The sequence below is a fragment of the Anomaloglossus baeobatrachus genome, chromosome 4 (genome assembly GCF_048569485.1).
Source record: "Anomaloglossus baeobatrachus isolate aAnoBae1 chromosome 4, aAnoBae1.hap1, whole genome shotgun sequence".
NCBI classification, from domain to species: Eukaryota; Metazoa; Chordata; class Amphibia; order Anura; family Aromobatidae; genus Anomaloglossus; species Anomaloglossus baeobatrachus.
The window spans coordinates 294,657,963-294,680,186 of record NC_134356.1 but is presented as its reverse complement, the minus strand read 5'-3'; the positions used below and the strand labels follow the sequence as shown (position 1 = coordinate 294,680,186).

Here is a 22,224-nt window from a genome sequence, read left to right as displayed (position 1 = left end):
AATCAGTTTTTATTGAAATAAAGATTAAAATCATACAAAAAATACACTGAAAAAACAGCAAGGAGAATGCTAGATGATGAATATAATATTAAGGGTCATGGACAGAGCATCACAATTTATTATTCCATAATAATCCCGTATATATATATTTCATGGGAATTCTTAATTTTAGACAAATAAATAAATAATAACCACCTGTATTGGATATATATGACCAAAAAATGTCAAGCAAAGTTGCCTCAAGACAAAAAATTTGGCTATTGCAATTAAAGTGCCAGTGTGCTAAAGGGGAGGGGAAGTATAAGCCACAAAAATGGATGTAATAAATAGTTCATATAAATAATTAAATAATTGGTATCAAAACTATCCAAGCAATAATTTAAACAGCCATCCTATAAGGTGCAGCCCTCCTCAGCCTCATCGCACAGACACAATAGCAAATTCAAAAGCATGACATTTTGGAAAATATATTTACCAGTTTGTATAGGTGGTGTGACCAACAGTCCACGGCCCCTCACTCTGACACGTGTTTCGCTTGATTGCTTTATCAAGGATTTATCAAGGATTGATAAAGCAATCAAGCGAAACACGTGTCGGAGTGAGGGGCCGTGGACTGTTGGTCACACCACCTATACAAACTGGTAAATATATTTTCCAAAATGTCATGCTTTTGAATTTGCTATTATGTGTGTGTGCGATGAGGCTTCGGAGGGCTGCACCTTATAGGATGGCTGTTTAAATTATTGCTTGGATAGTTTTGATACCAATTATTTAATTATTTATATGAACTATTTATTACATCCATTTTTGTGGCTTATACTTCCCCTCCCCTTTAGCACACTGGCACTTTAATTGCAATAGCCAAATTTTTTGTCTTGAGGCAACTTTGCTTGACATTTGTTGGTCATATATATCCAATACAGGTGGTTATTATTTATTTATTTGTCTAAAATTAAGAATTCCCATGAAATATATATATACGGGATTATTATGGAATAATAAAATTTGATGCTCTGTCCATGACCCTTAATATTATATTCATCATCTAGCCTTCTCCTTGCTGTTTTTTCAGTGTATTTTTTGTATGATTTTAATCTTTATTTCAATAAAAACTGATTTTAATATTTCTTATATTGTCACTTCCTTTTTTGAACATGTACACACGTTCAAAGTTGTTGCTCATAGTGCCTACAATTAGTATTCAACCCCCTGCAGATTTAGCAGGTTTACACATTCGGAATTAACTTGGCATTGTGACATTTGAACTGTAGATCAGCCTGGAAGTGTGAAATGCACTGCAGCAAAAAAGAATGTTGTTTCTTTTTTTATTTTTTTTTTTTAAATTGTGAAAAGTTTATTCAGAGGGTCATTTATTATTCAACCCCTCAAACCACCAGAATTCTGTTTGGTTCCCCTAAAGTATTAAGAAGTATTTCAGGCACAAAGAACAATGAGCTTCACATGTTTGGATTAATTATCTCTTTTTCCAGCCTTTTCTGACTAATTAAGACCCTCCCCAAACTTGTGAACAGCACTCATACTTGGTCAACATGGGAAAGACAAAGGAGCATTCCAAGGCCATCAGAGACAAGATCGGGGAGGGTCACAAGGCTGGCAAGGGGTAAAAAACCCTTTCCAAGGAGTTGGGCCTACCTGTCTCCACTGTTGGGAGCATCATCCGGAAGTGGAAGGCTTATGGAACTACTGTTAGCCTTCCACGGCCTGGACAGCCTTTGAACGTTTCCACCCGTGCCGAGGCCAGGCTTGTCCGAAGAGTCAAGGCTAACCCAAGGACAACAAGGAAGGAGCTCCAGGAAGATCTCATGGCAGTGGGGACATTGGTTTCAGTCAATACCATAAGTAACGTACTCCACCGCAATGGTCTCCGTTCCAGACGAGCCCGTAAGGTACCTTTACTTTCAAAGCGTCATGTCAAGGCTCGTCTACAGTTTGCTCATGATCACTTGGAGGACTCTGAGTCAGACTGGTTCAAGGTTCTCTGGTCTGATGAGACCAAGATCGAGATCTTTGGTGCCAACCACACACGTGACGTTTGGAGACTGGATGGCACTGCATACGACCCCAAGAATACCATCCCTACAGTCAAGCATGGTGGTGGCAGCATCATGCTGTGGGGCTGTTTCTCAGCCAAGGGGCCTGGCCATCTAGTCCGCATCCATGGGAAGATGGATAGCACGGCCTACCTGGAGATTTTGGCCAAGAACCTCCACTCCTCCATCAAGGATCTTAAGATCGGTCGTCATTTCATCTTCCAACAAGACAACGACCCAAAGCACACAGCCAAGAAAACCAAGGCCTGGTTCAAGAGGGAAAAAATCAAGGTGTTGCAGTGGCCTAGTCAGTCTCCTGACCTTAACCCAATTGAAAACTTGTGGAAGGAGCTCAAGATTAAAGTCCACATGAGACACCCAAAGAACCTAGATAACTTGGAGAAGATCTGCATGGAGGAGTGGGCCAAGATAACTCCAGAGACCTGTGCCGGCCTGATCAGGTCTTATAAAAGGCGATTATTAGCTGTAATTGCAAACAAGGGTTATTCCACAAAATATTAAACCTAGGGGTTGAATAATAATTGACCCACACTTTTATGTTTAAAATGTATTAAAATTTAACTGAGCAACATAACTTGTTGGTTTGTAAGATTTATGTATCTGTTAATAAATCCTGCTCTTGTTTGAAGTTTGCAGGCTCTAACTTATTTGCATCTTATCAAACCTGCTAAATCTGCAGGGGGTTGAAGACTACTTGTAGGCACTGTACATATATATATATATATATATATATATATATATACTAGAAGGTGGCCCGATTCTACGCATCGGGTATTCTAGAATTTACGTATTGTGTAGTTCATGTATGATTTTTGTTATATATATAGATGTTGTTGTGTGTAGTTACCAAGTGTTTGTGTAGGGCGCTGTACATGTTCTGAGTGTCGCGGGGGGTGAGAGCGGTGTTGTATGTGTGTTGCGTGTGTTGCGTTGTTTGTGGAGCGCTGTGTGTCTGTAGCGTTGTGTGTGTGTGTGTTGTGCGGTTTGTGTGGGTGTGGTGTGTTTTGGGGGGAGGTATGTTTTGAGCAATGTGTGTGTTGTGCAGTATGTGCGTATATTTGTGTGTGCAGCGTTGTCTGTGTGTGTGGGTGTCTGTGTAGGGCGTTGTTTGTGATTCCTAGTGTGTGTGTGTTGTGCAGTGCGCGTGTGTGTGTGTGTTGGGGGGAGGTGTGCACCTCCCATCGTGCTCCATCCCCCATGCTGCGCACCCCCCATCGTGCTGCATCCCCCATGCTGCGCACTCCCAAACGTGCTCCATCCGCCATGCTGCGCACTCCCAAACGTGGTCCATCCGCCATGCTGCGCACTCCCAAACGTGCTCCATCCGCCATGCTGCGCACTTCCAAACGTGCTCCATCCGCCATGCTGCGCACTCCCAAACGTGCTCCATCCGCCATGCTGCGCGCTCCCAAACGTGGTCCATCCGCCATGCTGCGCACTCCCAAACGTGCTCCATCCGCCATGCTGCGCACTCCGAAACGTGCTCCATCCGCCATACTGCGCACTCCCAAACATGCTCCATCCGCCATACTGTGCACTCCCCATCGTGCTCTATCCGCCATGCTGCACACTCCCAAACGTGCTCCATCCGCCATGCTGCGCACTCCCAAACGTGCTCCATCCGCCATGCTGCGCACCCCCTATCATGCTCCATCCGCCATGCTGCGCACTCCCAAACGTGCTCCACCCGCCATGCTGCGCACTCCCAAACGTGCTCCATCCGCCATGCTGCGCACTCCCAAACGTGCTCCATCCGCCATGCTGCGCACTCCCAAACGTGGTCCATCCGCCATGCTGCGCACTCCCAAACGTGCTCCATCCGCCATGCTGCGCACTCCCAAACGTGCTCCATCCGCCATACTGCGCACTCCCCATCGTGCACCATCCGGCATGCTGCGCACTCCCAAACGTGCTCCATCCGCCATGCTGCGCACTCCCAAACGTGCTCCATCCGCCATGCTGCGCACTCCCAAACGTGCTCCATCCGCCATGCTGCGCACTTCCAAACGTGCTCCATCCGCCATGCTGCGCGCTCCCAAACGTGCTCCATCCGCCATGCTGCGCGCTCCCAAACGTGGTCCATCCGCCATGCTGCGCACTCCCAAACGTGCTCCATCCGCCATGCTGCGCACTCCGAAACGTGCTTCAACCGCCATACTGCGCACTCCCAAACGTGCTCCATCCGCCATACTGCGCACTCCCCATCGTGCACCATCCGGCATGCTGCGCACTCCCAAACATGCTCCATCCGTCATGCTGCGCACTCCCAAACGTGCTCCATCCGTCATGCTGCGCACTCCCAAACGTGCTCCATCCGCCATGCTGCGCACTCCCAAACGTGCTCCATCCGCCATGCTGCGCACCCCCCATCATGCTCCATCCGCTTAGGAGTGCGCAGCATGCCGGATGGTGCACGATGGGGAGTGCGCAGTATGGCGGATGGAGCACGTTTGGGAGTGCGCAGCATGGCGGATGGAGCACGTTTGGGAGTGCGCAGCATGGCGGATGGACCACGTTTGGGAGTGCGCAGCATGGCGGATGGACCACGTTTGGGAGTGCGCAGCATGGCGGATGGACCACGTTTGGGAGTGCGCAGCATGGGGGATGCAGCACGATGGGGAGTGCGCAGTATGGCGGATGGAGCACGTTTGCTCAGCCTCTCTCCTTCCAGCCTCCCTCAGCATCAGCCCCCCCCTCCCAGCCTTCCCCAAGATCAGCCTCTCTGCTCCCAGCCTCCTCCAGCACGCCGTGCTCCTCTGCCGACACTCACCCACACCCGATCGCATCCACTCACCCACACAACCGATCGCATCCACTCACCCACACAACCGATCGCATCCACTCACACACACAACCGATCGCATCCACTCACACACACAACCGATCGCATCCACTCACACACACACCCGATCGCATACACTCACACACACACCCGATCGCATACACTCACACACACACCCCATCGCATACACTCACACACACCCCCGATCGCATACACTCACACACACCCGATCGCATACACTCACACACACAGACACTGACGATATTGCACATACGCGCTGATACTCACAACATCCGGGGATATCACATGCTTCTGGCCATGTGATCCTCCGTCAGGTCCTGGAAGCTCACAGCACAGTATCGCCGCCGAGAAGCAAGCGATATCCCAGGATGTTGTGAGTATGTGGATGCGATGTGATGTGTGTATGTGAGTGAGTGTGATCTGATTTGTGTGTGTGTGTGTGCTGTTATGTTATGTATGTTCTGCAGCTGCAGGACCTTGATGTGTGGATGCGATGTGATGTGTGTGTGAGTGTGAGCCGGTGTACACTGGTAACTATGATACACATCGGGTAACTAAGGGACCTTAGTTACCCGATGTGTATAATGGTTACCAGCTTTCACGGCCTCCGTTAAGATCCCAGCATCGCAAGGTTATGTCTGGCGCTGCTGGGATCCTGACGGAGCCGGTGTAGAAGCAAGCGATATCCCAGCATGTTGTGAGTGTGTGGATGTGATGTGTGAGAGTGAGTGTGAGAGTGAGTGTGATCTGATGTGTGTGTGTACTCACCTGGGAATCGGAGCCCCGTGTCAGTTGGGCCACAGCGAGCGTGCATTGCGTGAGGGGGCGGGGCCTGCAGAGAGCCGGGGCGAGAGGCCAATCCGTGTGGGGGGGCGGGGCCATGGCGAGCCCAGCGGCCAATCAGCTTTGTGTCACCGTAAGGACACAATTTCGGAGCATGACAGACAGACAGATAGACAGACAGACAGACAGACAGACAGAATAAGGCAATTATATATATAGATATATATATATATATATTTATTTATTATACACACACACACACACTGCAGGGTCCGCTCTGGAGCCATGCTGGGGGCAGGTGACAGCTGCGAGCTGCAGCGTTTGATCTCCTGCTCCCGCTCATATAATATGCACAACCGCTGTCCATCAGCAGCGTGGTGCTGAAACTGCATCACGCTGAGGGGCTAGGGCAGCGGGGCATATTATATCTGCCTGTGCTCCCTTTGATCGCACATGATCCCCCCTGTGTTAGATATGGCCCCCGTGCTGCTGCCCATAGTAAAATAAAAAAGGCTTTACTTACCTCCAGCGCTGATCTCCGGTCTCCTGCTGCTGCTGCTGTTTGTGGTAAGGCACGCAGAGATGATATCACTCTGCCCTGCCGATCACATGACCGGCAGCAAGAACCAGGAAGTGCAGGAAGCCGGAGCTCAACTTCGAGGAGGGAGACACGGAGGGACAGCGCTGAGAAAAGGTAAGGAAAGAGTGTTTTATTTTATTATGGGCAGCAGCATGGGGGCATATCTAACACAGGGGAGATGTGCCATCTATAGGGGCCATGGGCAGCACACATGGGGGGCATATCTAACACAAGGGAGATGTGCCATCTATAGGGGCCATGGGCAGCACACATGGGGGGCATATCTAACACAGGGGAGATGTGCCATCTATAGGGGCCATGGGCAGCAAACATGGGGGGCATATCTAACACAGGGGAGATGTGCCATCTATAGTGGCCATGGGCAGCACACATGGGGGGCATATCTAACACAGGGGAGATGTGCCATCTATAGGGGCCATGGGCAGCAAACATGGGGGCATATCTAACACAGGGGAGATGTGCCATCTATAGTGGCCATGGGCAGCACACATGGGGGGCATATCTAACACAGGGGAGATGTGCCATCTATAGGGGCCATGGGCAGCACAGGGGGACGTGTCCCAGCACAAGGGGGCTATATTCAATATAAGGGGGCCAAATCCAGATTAAGGGGGGCTAATTTTAGGGTGGGGGGCTATGAGGGACATATACCCTATATGATTTGTTAGACGGACACTGGCATTATAAGATGGACCCCATTTAACATAAAAAAAAAAAATTATTTTCCTTCACCAAATTTGGGGGTGCGTCTTATAATCAGGTGCGTCTTATAAAGCGAAAAATACGGTAATTCTCTACAATTGCTTTGGATTTGCACTTGATGGAGTTGTTTTTATTACAGACAATGGCATGGATATCAAAACCATGGCAGTAAACTTTGGACCACAGTAGGTCCTGCTCCTGAAACCCTCAGTAAACAGTTCATTTTACCATGAAAATATGCCTCCTGTACATATCCCCTGCTAAAATATGGTCTAAATCTATTCTCAATCGCTCAATACAAGACTGGCCCAAACAAGGGAGCCCAACCATGGCATACACATCTTCTAGGAGGGAATATGGCCACAGGTTGTCTTTATGGGACAGCTCCTTTAAGAGCTGACTAGTGTTAAAACCTTTTTTAAGTGGTTCAAACCTCCTATTCAATGTTCTTGCACACTTATTTTCTCATATTTCTTCAGGATATGTCATCACTTTATGGTCCAAATATTGGATCTCTAATTGCTTCTGAGAATGAAGGGACCACAGCATTGATTTAGTGCTCTTATTCCTTTATGGCCAGATGAAAGGAAAAGAAAATCTAAAAATTGTGCTCTAAAGCAGCTCTTTGGTCCCTTCATTATCAGGATCAGTGGGGATGTAAGAGGACGAGCCCCTTTATTTTACAAGATAGGAACAACTTTTTAAAGAGGATAAATGAAATAAGAAAAACAGAACTCCATTCTTAAAGAAACAGCACCACCCTTGTCCACTGGCTTTTTGCTGCAGCTGAGACGCATTCACTTGACCATGAAAATGTACATGTTTCTTTCCAGGACAGTGAGGTCTTTATTCATGACAAGAAGACAGACATGTCTGAGACCTTCTGGAACCCTACATATGAGATTAAGCAGCGCAGATTGATCCGGTGTACAGTGCAGCGGGATGAGCAGGGAGAGTTTGAATCTGAAAGGTAATTCCACTTCGGCATATAATTTTGCCTGTTAAAGGTAACCCCACCCCCCATTACACATTAGGCTAATGTTGGCTGCACCCGCTGACATTGATGCATTCACTAACACACTAATGGCATTAAGTTCCGTCCAAAGGATTGTCAGGGGAGATATCACTTTGGCATGTTTGACTTCATGCCTAAATCACTTTGTTCTCCCAGAGATAAGCCGCCTAACACAGATGTCTGCTGGCGGCTTTCTTGTACAGGGCACTTGAGCACTCCTGTATATGGGGAAAATGGGCGAGATTGACGATTCCTTGCTAATGTGTATGGGGGTCTTAACGGTAGAAATCTGGAAAAGTGAGCTGTTTTTGACCCCTCAGTAAATGTTACTTTCACATAATTTAAGTGCACAATTCTGCTTTTTTGATGACCAGGAGAGGATGTTTTTTACCTTTTATGGTTATTGCTTTGATTCAAAGTGAATTTTGCCTTTCTAGTTCTAGATGCTAAGCAATGCCGTTCTCTCTTTCAGACTGTGGCAGCATGTTACAAGGGCAATCAATAACAAAGATCAGACAGAAGCCACTCAGGAGAAGTTCGTGTTAGAAGAGGCTCAGAGGAAAGCTGCCAAAGAGAGGAAGACAAAGGGAGAGGAGTGGACCTGCAATCTCTTTGAACAGGATCCGCTCTCTGGGGAATGGCATTACAAATATGCAGAGTAAGCTCGATTCACTTCTGTGCACTTTATATGTGATACATTAGTAATATCTCTCTGTATTATCCGAATGTCACTAGTGATCTTGTGAAAATTACAATAACTGCAGCGTGTGGATATGTTCCCACAATAGAATTAGATTGTCTCTTTCTATTCGTCAACTCCTTTTTGTGACATGAAAAACTGTCTGATGGTAATAGAAGGGAATCAAAAACTTGATCTGACATATTGAATATTGAATATATTGAATATATCTAACTGCTTTTGTGTATTTCTTTATGTATTTGAGCGGTAATATTGTCTTCATTAATACTTAGGCTATGTGTGCACGTTGCGTAATTACATGCAGTTACGCTGCGCTTTGTAGCGCAGCGTAACTGCATGTGTTCTGCCTCCCCTGCACAATCTATGGAGATTGTGCAGGGGCCGTGCGCACGTGGCGTCTTAGAGCGCAGAGCTTCGGCTGCTGCCAGAAGCGCGCGTTCTAAGAAGTGACATGTCACTTCTTCCGTGCGCTTTGCCGGCAGCCCCTGCTCTGTCTATGGCAGGAGCTGCAGGCAGAGCGCATGGAATCGTCTTTCTTTTTTTTTCACTACAGACATTTTCTGCAGCGATTTGAAGCGCACGTGTGCTCTTCAGATCACTGCAGAAAATTCTGCAGTGACTGTACGCAACGTGCGCACATAGCCTTAATCTGCGTTTTCACAGGGATCTAAAACATTTCTAACTTGATCAACTGTTCCCACGATGAGCGTTGATTTATTATTCGATAAATTAGGTTAACTGCCTTTTTTCATTGCGTATTTGAGGGTTTTTTTCCCTTGTATTTTTATCACGTTTTTGATGCTGCGATTTTTATCTCTTAGGTATATTATACTTTACATAAAGTTGATTTGTTTTTTATTCTTCCTGGTAATTGGCTTTAACAAAACTTTGTTGATAGTCATGTGTGGACTACATGTGCTTCTGTAGCTGAAAAGCATTAAAAATGCATATGCTACTTTTACCTGCGCATTTTCCACATCTAATGCAATTCTGTGGGGAAAATCCACACATTAATACTGTTAATACTCAACACACCTGCAAGAGAGCTTGACATGTAGCTGATTTAGAACATGAACCACAGGTCAGTCTATGCCGAGTAAAAAGAAGCACAGTGGACAGAGGATTTCTATAAATGCCGTCCAGTTTGCTGGAATTGTAAGACACAGCGTTTTTAATATAGCAAAAATAAGCAGTGCCGAAAACTCACTGTGGGAACACTGCCTTAAGGCTCATTTAGACGGGCAGATTTCAGACTGTAGATCGCAGGGCTGTGGAGTCAGTAAGCCAAACATTCGACTCCGGCTCCTCAATTTCCCTTGCACCGACTCCACGACTCAGACTCCCACATATATTGCTTATAGTTAAGTGAAAAATTTATTGTAGTACAATATGAACATCAGACATTTAATCATTTTTATGATACAATGATCAAGATATTTAGAACATAAAATATATTTATTGAAATACAACTTTAGAACACAAAAAACTGTAATAAATTGTAAATATGTAATACACTATGTAATATACAGTAGATTGCATATATATCGTGTGTGTGTGTGTATGTATGTATATATATATATATATATATATATATATATATATATTTACATATTTACAATTTATTACAGTTTTCTTTGTCGCTCTATTGGGAGACCCAGACAATTGGGTGTATAGCTACTGCCTCCGGAGGCCACACAAAGTATTACACTTAAAAGTGTAAGGCCCCTCCCCTTCTGCCTATACACCCCCCGTGGGATCACGGGCTCCTCAGTTTTCATGCTTTGTGCGAAGGAGGTCAGACATCCACGCATAGCTCCACTGTTTTAGTCAGCAGCAGCTGCTGACTATGTCGGATGGAAGAAAAGTGGGCCCATATAGGGCCCCCAGCATGCTCCCTTCTCACCCCACTCTGTCGGCGGTGTTTGTTAAGGTTGAGGTATCCATTGCGGGTACGGAGGCTGGAGCCCACATGCTGCTTTCCTTCCCCATCCCCCTCAGGGCTCTGGGTGAAGTGGGATCTTACCGGTCTCCAGGCACTGAGACCGTGCTCCATCCACAGACCCGGAGAACCTGCTGGATATGGAGCTGAGTATCGTCAGGGACAGGGCCCTGCTACATTAAGGTACTCTGTGTCCCCGTACAAATCGCGCACACACACACCAGCATGCTGGGTGTGTTAGTGCGCCGGGGACAACAGCGCGGAGCGCTTGTGCTATTACTCACTGCAGCTTAGCTGAGTGAGTTTATGTATTAGGAACTGCCGCGCCGGCCGCTGCTGGCTGTTTTTACACTGTGGCGCGGCTGGGACTTGTGGTGCGCCGGGGACTTCCGCGCTGGCCGTGCTTATACGACGGCCGCGCGTATAAATCGAGTCCCCGGCTTTTGCGGCCTAGTTTCGTTTCGTTCCCGCCCCCAGGCCTGCCAGTCAGGGGAAGGGCGGGACGCTGTTCAGAACGTCAGCGCCGAGGGCTGGAGTCTGCTTAGCATACTCCAGCCCCCTCACTGGGCACAGTGAGACGCCAGTTTCCCTCACTTTGTCTGGGGCATGCCCACGGCCCGCCCCTCTCCACAGGACGCCGGCAGCCATTCCTGTTTGCAGTCTGAGCTGGAGAAGGGAGACAAGCTCTTGGAGACCCAGACACAGGATTCGGGCAACCACACACCCGCTTTTGAGCGGGCGGTAAGCAGCACCTGAGGTGCTGACCCCACTAGTGCCGAAGTGTTCATTTGTACTTTATGCTTGTATGTTATACATTGCACTGTACGGTCGCTATTCTTGGCTATATACCCTCCTAGATGGCTAGACAACAGCATGTCGTCCGCAATAAGCAAGGGTGCCAAGGCACAGGCTTTCTATGCTGCTTGTACCGCATGTGAGGCTGTTCTACCGGCAGGTTCCACTGACCCCCATTGGGTGCAATGCTCCCCTGTAGCACTTGCTCAGCCGGGGTCTCTGCTAGAGGTGGCCCAAGGAGAACCACCTGTGAACACTGTCCAGGTGACAGGGACGGAGTTTGCAGTTTTTGCTGATAGATTGTCTCTGACTATGACTAAAATCCTAGAGACTTTGCAGTCCAGACCGGTAACTCAGACCATGGGCACTGTTGATTCAATGCTCCCTGGCCCCCCTCATTTGGAACAAATCCGTGCTCCGGGGGGGTCCCATGCATCCCAGGGTGAAGGCTCTGACACGGACGACCTTCCCAGACAGCCTAAGCGAGCTCGCTGGGAGCGGCCCTCGACTTCATCACACTGGTCAGGGTCCCAGCAGGAGGACTCTCTGTATGATGAGGCAGAGGTAGCTGATCAGGATTCTGATCCTGAGACCGCTCTCAATCTGGATACCCCTGATGGTGACGCCATAGTGAATGATCTTATAGCGTCCATCAATGGAATGTTGGATATTTCTTCCTCCGCTCCTCCAGTGGAGGAGTCAGCTTCACAGCAGGAGAAATTCCATTTCAGGTATCCCAAGCGTAAATTGAGTACTTTTCTGGACCACTCTGACTTCAGAGAAGCAGTTCACAAACACCACGCTTATCCAGATAAGCGTTTCTCCAAACGTCTTAAGGATACACGTTATCCATTTCCCCCTGACGTGGTCAAGTGCTGGACCCAGTGTCCAAAGGTGGATCCTCCAATCTCCAGGCTTGCGACTAGATCCATAGTTGCAGTGGACGATGGGGCTTCACTTAAAGATGCCACTGACAGACAGATGGCGCTCTGGTTGAAATCCATCTATGAAGCTATCGGCGCGTCGTTTGCTCCAGCATTCGCAGCTGTATGGGCACTCCAAGCTATTTCAGCTGGTCTTGCGCAGATTGACACTGTCACACGTACATCTGTTCCGCAAGTAGCGTCCTTAACCTCTCAAATGTCTGCATTTGCGTCTTACGCTATTAATGCTGTCCTGGACTCTACGAGCCGTACGGCAGTGGCGTCCGCCAACTCCGTGGTTTTACGCAGAGCCTTGTGGTTAAGGGAAGGGAAGGCAGATTCTGCTTCCAAATAAGTGCTTAACCAGTTTGCCATTTTCTGGTGACAGACTGTTTGGTGAGAGATTGGATGAAATCATTAAACAGTCCAAGGGTAAGGATTCTTCCTTACCCCAGCCCAAACCTAACAAACCCCAACAGAGGAGGGGACAGTCGAGGTTTCGGTCCTTTCGAGGCTCGGGCAGGTCCCAATTCTCCTCGTCCAAAAGGACTCAAAAGGATCGGAGGAGCTCAGATTCTTGGCGGGCTCAGTCACGCCCAAAGAAGGCAGCCGGAGGAACCGCTACCAAGGCGGCTTCCTCATGACTTTCGGCCTCCTCTCTCCGCATCCTCGGTCGGTGGCAGGCTCTCCCGCTTTGGCGACATTTGGCTGCCACAGGTCAAAGACTGTTGGGTGAGAGACATTCTGTCTCACGAGTACAGGATAGAGTTCAGTTCTCGTCCTCCGACTCGATTCTTCAGAACTTCTCCACCTCCCGACCGAGCCGGTGCCCTTCTGCAGGCGGGTGCTCTCTAAAGGCAGAAGGAGTGGTGATCCCTGTTCCTCTTCAGGAGCAAGGTCACGGTTTTTACTCCAATTTGTTGTGGTGCCAAAAAAGGACGGGTCTTTCCGTCCTGTTCTGGACCTAAAACTGCTCAACAAGCATGTGAAAACCAGGCGGTTCCGGATGGAATCCCTCCGCTCCGTCATCGCCTCAATGTCTCAAGGAGATTTCCTAGCATCAATAGACATCATGGATGCTTATCTCCACGTGCCGATTGCTCCAGAGCAACAGCGTTTTTCTACGCTTCGTTATAGGAGACGAACACCTTCAGTTCGTAGCCCTGCCTTTCGGTCTGGCGACAGCCCCACGGGTCTTCACCAAGGTCATGGCAGCAGTAGTAGCAGTCCTGCACTCTCAGGGTCACTCTGTGATCCCTTACTTGGACGATCTACTTGTCAAGGCACCCTCTCAAGAGGCATGCCAACACAGCCTGAACGTTGCACTGGAGACTCTCCAGAGTTTCGGGTGGATCATCAACTTTTCAAAGTCAAATCTGACCCCGACCCAATCGCTAACATATCTTGGCATGGAGTTTCATACTCTCTCAGCGATAGTGATGCTTCCGCTGAACAAACAGCGTTCACTACAGACAGGGGTGCAATCTCTCCTTCAGGGCCAGTCGCACCCCTTGAGACGCCTCATGCACTTCCTAGGGAAGATGGTAGCAGCAATGGAGGCAGTCCCTTTCGCGCAGTTTCATCTGCGTCCACTACAATGGGACATTCTCCGCCAATGGGACGGGAAGTCGACGTCCCTACACAGGAACGTCTCCCCTTCTCAGGCGGCCAAGGATTCTCTTCAGTAGTGGCTTCTTCCCACCTCATTGTCAAAAGGAAAGCCTTTCCTACCCCCATCCTGGGCGGTGGTCACAACGGACGCGAGTCTGTCAGGGTGGGGAGCAGTTTTTCTCCACCACAGGGCTCAAGGTACGTGGACTCAGCAGGAGTCCACCCTTCAGATCAATGTTCTGGAAATCAGGGCAGTGTATCTTGCCCTACAAGCCTTCCAGCAGTGGCTGGAAGGCAAGCAGTTCCGAATTTCCACCATATCCGCAGTTCACATCCCGGGCGTAGAAAACTGGGAAGCAGATTTTCTCAGTCGCCAGGGCATGGACGCAGGGGAATGGTCTCTTCACCCGGACGTGTTTCAGGAGATCTGTTGCCGCTGGGAGATGCCGGACGTCGACTTAATGGCGTCCCGGCACAACAACAAGGTCCCAACATTCATGGCACGGTCTCAAGATCACAGAGCTCTGGCGGCAGACGCCTTAGTTCAGGATTGGTCGCAGTTTCAACTCCCTTATGTGTTTCCTCCTCTGGCACTGTTGCCCAGAGTGTTACGCAAGATCAGGTCCGACTGCCGCCGCGCCATCCTCGTCGCTCCAGACGGGCCAACGAGGTCGTGGTACCCGGATCTGTGGCATCTCGCGGTAGGCCAACCGTGGGCTCTACCAGACCGACCAGACTTGCTGTCTCAAGGGCCGTTTTTCCATCTGAATTCTGCGGCCCTCAACCTGACGGTGTGGCCATTGAGTCCTGGATCCTAGCATCTGCAGGGTTATCTCAAGAGGTCATTACCACTATGAGACAGGCCAGAAAACCCACATCTGCCAAGATCTACCACAGAACGTGGAAGATATTCTTATCTTGGTGCTCTGCTCAGGGAGTTTCTCCCTGGCCATTTGCCTTGCCTACTTTCTTTCCTTCCTGCAATCCGGTTTGGAAAAAGGTTTGTCGCTCGGCTCCCTTAAGGGACAAATCTCAGCGCACTCTGTATTTTCTCAGAAGCGCCTAGCAACACTTCCTCAGGTACGCACGTTCCTGCAGGGGGTTTGCCGATTAGTCCCTCCTTACAAACGACTGTTAGAACCCTGTGATTTGAACAGAGTGCTGATGGTTCTTCAGAAACCACCATTCGAGCCTATGAGAGTTTTTTCCCTCTCACGCCTTTCGCAGAAAGTGGTTTTCCTTGTGGCAGTCACTTCACTTCGGAGAGTGTCTGTCCGGGCAGCATTGTCGTGCAAGGCCCCCTTCCCGGTGTCTCACCAGGTCAAGGGGTTCTGCGTCCGGTTCCGGAATTTATCTCTAAGGTGGTTTCCCCCCTTTCATCTCAATCAGGGTATCCCCGTACCCTCTGTTTGTCCTCATCCAGTTCACCAATGTGAAAAGGATTTGCACTTGATTAGATCTGGTGAGAACACTCAGACTCTACATCTATCGTACGGCGCCCCTGCGCCGCTCGGATGCATTCTTGTCCTTGTCGCTAGCCAGCGTAAAGGGTCGCAGGCTTCCAAATCAAGCCCGGCTCGGTGGATTAAGGAACCAATTCTCGAGCTTATCGTTCTGCGGGGCTTACGGTTCCCTCAGGGCTGAAGGCCCATTCTACCAGAGCTGTGGGTGCGTCCTGGGCTTTGAGGCACCAGGCTACGGCTCAGCATGTGTGTCAGGCGGCTACCTGGTCCAGCCTCCACACTTTCACGAAACACTATCAGGTGCATGCCTATGCTTCGGCGGATGCCAGCATAGGCAGACGAGTCCTTCAGGCGGCAGTTGCCCACTTGTAGGAAGGGGCCGTTTTACGGCTCTACTACGAGGTTTTATTTACCCACCCAGGGATTGCTTTTGGACATCCCAATTGTCTGGGTCTCCCAATAGAGCGACAAAGAAGAAGGGAATTTTGTTTACTTACCGTAAATTCCTTTTCTTCTAGCTCTAATTGGGAGACCCAGCACCCGCCCCTGTTTTTTTGTATATACATGTTGTTCATGTTGAATGGTTTCAGTTCTCCGATATTCCTTCGGATTGAATTTGCTTTAAACCAGTTTATTGGCTTTCCTCCTTCTTGCTTTTGCACTAAAACTGAGGAGCCCGTGATCCCACGGGGGGTGTATAGGCAGAAGGGGAGGGGCCTTACACTTTTAAGTGTAATACTTTGTGTGGCCTCCGGAGGCAGTAGCTATACACCCAATTGTCTGGGTCTCCCAATTAGAGCTAGAAGAAAAGGAATTTACGGTAAGTAAACAAAATTCCCTTCTTTTGTGTTCTAAAGTTGTATTCCATGTTGTTCACATTGCACTACAATAAATTTTTCACTTAAATATAAGCAATATACTATGTGTTATTTTATTACTTAGTATGTTTTTGTTGAAAACTGTTTTTTACCACTTACATAGTGTATTACATAGTGTTATGTAAGTGGCAAAAAACAGTTTTCAACAAAAACATACTAATTAACATTTCTGCAGTCTATGAATTTGTTCTAAGAAATAGAATTGCCTCCATCAGATCCTCCTTCGCAAATGACCTCAAGTCTGACCTAATAATTTTAAGGCTAGAGAACAACCTCTCTACACTAACTTGGGTTGGAGGCAAAGCCATAACTACATGGGCAACATCTCTAACAATTTCCTGGTTTAAAGGAATTGCCTCATGCACAGTCAGTTTTGATGAATGGTTGAATTTTTCTATTTCTTTGAGAGCAAGTGAAAAATGTTACTGAAATCTGGCCAATCTGCTGCTATAGGAGACGGAGTGAAATCTTTTTCCTTGCGGCAACGCTTTGCCTGCTCCATGTCATCCAAATACTTGTCAAAGTTAAACTCCTCATCTAATGAGGATAAAGATATGGCAGCAGTAGCACTGTCAGGACCCAAGTCCTCTTGCGACTGGCAGTCCTGTAGCTGCTCATCCTAACTGCTACCTCACTCAAAGCTTCTTTTCCTTTCGTAAGCTGTTGATCATCAAACAGTATATGATGACTTGGGTCCACATAAACAGCTACCAGAAGAATTTTATTTTCCAGTAGCTGTGTCTCTCTCCGTTTCATTGAAGCAGAAATGCCATCTGGGATTAAACCTCCTCTTTGGGACAGGCAAAATAGCAAGTTCTTCCACTCCCTTATGAAAATGCCAGGAGTTAAATCCTCAGCTTGTAATTTTTTAGTCACGGTAAATGGGTGATTAAGCAATTCCTTCAATTCAGCCACCTGTGTCCATCGACCTTCATTTAAGGTTACTTGAGGGTTCACCATATCTATAAGAAATGATTTTAGTTCAAGCAATCGCTCAGTCATTAAATAAGTGCTGCCTCACCGAGTGGTTTGTTCAACAATTGCCCCTTTCCCAGCACGTCTCTTCAAGATGGAATCAATTTTAGGGGTTCTGGTGTGAATAACCAATTTCTTCACTTTTCCAATCAGATTTCGAGCATGTCCGCCCAGTTTCACACATCCGGCTTTTCGCTGGTTTGGCGGATGTGGCGCATGCCAGTACAGTACAGTGGCAGCGCCGCAACTTCCGGGTCACATGACAGCATGTGACTGGCGTTTGTCGTGCTGACACTGTACTGTATACACTGTACTGGAGTGCACCGCATACGTGAAATCGGGGTCCCTCTTGCAGACTATCTCTTATTGCCAGCTGCAGCGTGTGCACAACACAGCGCATGTGATGAATATGAAAGTGTTTTGAAGCAGCTTCAACAAGATCATCTAATCCTAAAGTATCATTTTGCTGTTCTTCTGTTGTAATATCTGTTTGTTCCTCAGTTACATGAGCAGCGCTGTGGCCTTTCATCTCAAGCATACTGAATCCTAAATTTTCTTCTAGCTGTTGTTCATTACCCTCATTCATCAGTTTAACCCCTTCAGCCCCCGGGCACTTTCCGTTTTTGCGTTTTTTGTTTTTTGCTCCTTCTCTTCCGAGAGCCGTAACTTTTTTATTATTCCGTCAATCTTGCCATATGAGGGCTTGTTCTTTGCGGGACGAGTTGTACTTTTAAATGAAACCATAGGTTTTACCATATATTGTACTGGAAAACAGCAAAAAAATTCCAAGTGTGGAAAAACTGCAAAAAGTGTGATCGCACAATAGTTTTTGGGATGTTTTATTCACCGTGTTCACTATATGATAAAACTGATGTATCTATGTGATGCCTCAGGTCGGTGCGAGTTTGTAGACACCAAACATGTATAGGTTTACATGTATCTAAGGGGTTAAAAAAAATTCATAAGTTTGTCCAATAAAAGTGGCGCACGTTTTGCACCATTTTCCGAAACACGTAGCGTTCTTATTTTTTGGGATCTATGGCTCAGTGATGGCTTATTTTTTGCGTCTCGAGCTGACGTTTATAATGGTACCATTTTTGCGCAGATGCTACGTTTTGATCGCCTGTTAATGCATTTTGCGTAAAACTTGCGGCGACCAAAAAACGTAATTTTGGCGTTTGGAATTTTTTTGCCACTACGCCGTTTACCAATCAGATTAATTGATTTTATATTTTGATAGATCGGGCATTTCTGAACGCGGCGATACCAAATATGTGTGTATTTATTTTTTAACCCTTTAATTTTCAATGGGGGGGAAAGGGGGGTGATTTGACCTTTTAGGTTTTTTGTTTTTTTTTTTATTTTTTAAAACTTTTTTTTTTACTTTTTTTTTTTTAATTTTACTAGTCCCCCTAGGGGGCTATAGCGATCAGCAATCCGATCGCTATTATCTATCTGCTGATCACAGTAATACAGCTGTAAACAGCAGATTCAGTCACTTTGTTTTTCCCTCTGCTCTCGGCCGAGGGAAAATGAAAGTGAAACTTCGTAGCTGCAGGCGTCATCACATGACCCTGTGCTACGATGGCAACCACCGATAGTCACGTGATAACACACGTGACTTTCGGTGGGGACGGCGGTAAGTAAAAAACATGGCCGCGCGCATTTAGATCTTGCTGCCAGACTTTGGCAGCAAGATTTAAGGGGTTAATGGCCGCGGGTGGAAGCGATTCCACCCGCGGCTAGCAGGCACACATATCAGCTGTTGAAAACAGCTGATATGTGTGCCGATCCACGCCGCCTGCCCGCGGCAGGGGGCGGGGCTTAACGGGACACGATCCTGGACGGATAGATCCGTCCAAGGTCGTGAAGGGGTTAATTGTACTTCTCAAGTTTGAAGCATTGTTCGTTGCAATAGCAAGAACCTGTTCTTTTTTGAGTTTGTAATCTTGCAGAACTTTTTCCACTAAGGCCTGAAGAAACTGGCTGGTGTGATGAGCTTTACTATCTTTTACTGCCAGTGTCTTGCTAACAATTTTTTTCTTATCACAAAGATATCAAACATTGATGGCAAAATAATTCAGTGAAATGCAGGGACTCTGGGCATCCCAGCAAAGGCAATGGGTTTCAAGATAGGACATTCAGACACAGCGTTTTGTGAGGATCCGTTTTTGTGCTCAAAAACAGATCCTCACACAGAATGAACATGTCAGTTTGTGTGGTGTTTTTCTAATCTGCTTTTGCTATTGAAAGCATTATTTATGAGCTCAAAAACCTTTCAGGTGATGTGGTTTTTAAAAAGCTGATCTGCTTTTGCAGCTGAAAAATGTATCCTCAAAAAACGCAGCAATAACGCTGTGTGTGAATGCAGCCTTAGATCAGGAATAGAGCTGCCATTTATAGGACATTTCATAACTTTCCCAAATTCCTATGAAAAAATATTCAGCACACTCTGCATTGCACTACTGTCCCCAATTTATTATATATTTTAGGAGTCGGAGAATTTTATACAGACTCCGACTCTACCAAAATGAGCTCCGACTCAGACTCCACAGCCCTGCGTAGATGGGTACAGATCGACTATAAGCAAGTTGATCGGCCCTGGATTACTGACCTGTTTTACATCCACCTATGAAAAACGAACAAGTATTACTAGCAAAATCGCACTGTTCTTATATACATGTAGCCTTATGTTGTGAGCAGCACATATTCAGTTTACACAATGGTTTTTATGGTGGCATATACTCATCTGATCAGGTGATTGCTGGCATGTTTACACAGGCTCATAATAGATAATGTTTGTTTTTATACAGTCACCAATTCTTGACTTGCCTAAATGCACCTTAGCCTGTTGTTTTATTATTAAAAGACTGATACAAGAATAACCCTGTGCCCCATATTGGTGCATATTGTTTGCTATGGCACTAAAAGCTGTAGCAATGGGTAATTCTTTAGTTGCAATGCAAACTGGGTTTTTATTGTACACAACTATGGTAAGTGTTTTTTGTGCATTTGTGTCATCATTAATAGTGGAACTAATCTGCTTTAAAGTTATCTTAATTTTTGTATATTTTGTAGTACTCGACCATGGGACCCCCTTAATGACCTGGTTCAGTTTGAAAATGATGGTGCCATCCAGACAAAAGTCAGGCATAGGACGCCAATGGTACGTTCGGGGAGTGTAATTAGTCTCAATAACCAAGGGGCAAAGCGGGACAAATGCATTTATCAGGTAGGTTTGGAGTCAAAATAATGGCTTTCCTCTCGTCTCTGTCCTGTCAAGACCCAGGACGCATGTGTAAAATGGAAGCTTAAAAGTACTAACCTCTGGCTGTAAGGCTGAGAAATCTGATTGTCAGTCTGTGCTACTCTGGTATGTAATAACGCAGGCAGGGCCTAATACGCCACCATATTACACTGAAACGCGTCCACTTGCAGCCACTGCACAGAGCCATTCATCTGAAATCAGAACCTGTCACATTCGGTCCATACACAATTACTCATCATAGTGAAGCGATATGAAAGCACCCTTACCATTTGCTCTTTCTGTCTTCAAAAAACTACTAACAGTCTAAATGCATGACTGCTCTTTATGATGCATTCTTCTCAAAAAAAAGTTATACACGAGAATTCAGTACATATTGGGATGCATTTCTCTCAATCATTTTGAATGTGTACTATTTTTTACTGCTGCATGGAGTCAGGATTCTTATTTTCTGAAGGTTGTTTTTTTTTATTACAGTCTAATTTGGATTAGTCTGACTTTACGTTGCATAGTGCATACCTTTTTGTCTTTTCTAATAATAGCCATACAGATGTGATAGCTGTCAGTTGAAGGCACATTTGGCAGTCTGCTATCTCTCCTGACTCCCCTGCACCCACAAAGAGTTGGCTTGGCCAAGCATTCATATGTTTTCAATAGAGCGAAAAGAGGTAGACACAGCCAGGCGGCTCTGTCATGGGCACATCTCCTGGAAAGCAAAAAGATTGGGCAAATGAGTTGACTGCCTACCCTTTAGCTTCTCCGACATAATTTGCTGATGGAGAGTCAGGAGGACCAAATATACAAGTGCATCTCAATAAATTAGAATATCCTCCAAAAGTTATTTTATTTCAGTAATTCAATACAAAAAGGAAACATATTTATTATATAGAGTCATTACAACCAGAGTGATCTATTTCAATTGTTTATTTCTGTTAATGTTGATGATTATGGCTTACAGCTAATGAAAACCCAAAAGTCATTATCTCAGAAAATTGGAATAATTACCACAAAACACCTGCAACTTCTTCCTAAGCGTATAAAATGGTCCCTTTGCTGGATCAGTAGGCTACACAATCATGGGGAAAACTGCTGACTTTACAGATGTTCAGAAGGCAGTCATTGACACACTCCACAAGGAGGGTAAGCTACAAAAGGTCTTTGCTAAAGAAGCTGGCTGTTCACAGAGTGCTGTATCCAAGAATATTAATGGAAAGTTGAGTGGAAGGAAAAAGTGTGATAGAAAAAAGTGCACAAGCAACCAGAATAAACACAGCCTTGATAGCATTGTTAAGAAAAGGCCTTCAAAATTTGGGGGAGATTCACAAGAAGTGGACTGCTGCTGGAGTCAGTGCTTCAAGAGCGACCACACACAGATGTATTCAGGACATGGGCTACAACTGTCGCATTCCTTCTGTCAAGCCACTCATGACTAATAGACAATGCAAGAAGCGTCTTATCTGGGCCAATCAAGGCCCCAGAGTCTGGAGGAAGAGTGGAGAGGCACACAATCCAATGTCTAGTGTGAAGTTTGCACAATCAGTGATGGTTTGGGGAGCCATGTCATCTGCTGGTGTAGGTCCACTGTGTTTTATCAAGACCAAAGTTAGCACAGCCGTCTACCAGGAAATTTTAGAGCACTTCATGCTTCCCTCTGCCGACAGGCTTTTTGGAGATGGAAATTTCATTTTCCAGCAGGATT

The 22,224-nt window shown here is 46.6% G+C and overlaps 1 protein-coding gene across 7 annotated transcripts in view; it reads left to right on the top strand.

Annotated features, from left to right (window-relative positions):
- The window catches only part of OSBPL8 (oxysterol binding protein like 8), a 351,787-nt gene that overhangs the window by 311,860 nt on the left and 17,703 nt on the right, over positions 1–22,224 (top strand). For 5 of the 7 annotated variants that reach the window (XM_075344912.1, XM_075344911.1, XM_075344915.1 and 2 more), the window contains 3 exons: positions 7,795–7,931; positions 8,449–8,634; positions 20,339–20,492. In XM_075344912.1, the coding sequence (XP_075201027.1) occupies positions 7,795–7,931; positions 8,449–8,634; positions 20,339–20,492 (477 nt within the window). The remainder of the gene's footprint in view (positions 1–7,794; positions 7,932–8,448; positions 8,635–20,338; positions 20,493–22,224) is intronic. The other 2 variants (XM_075344913.1, XM_075344917.1) reach the window with 1 other exon arrangement.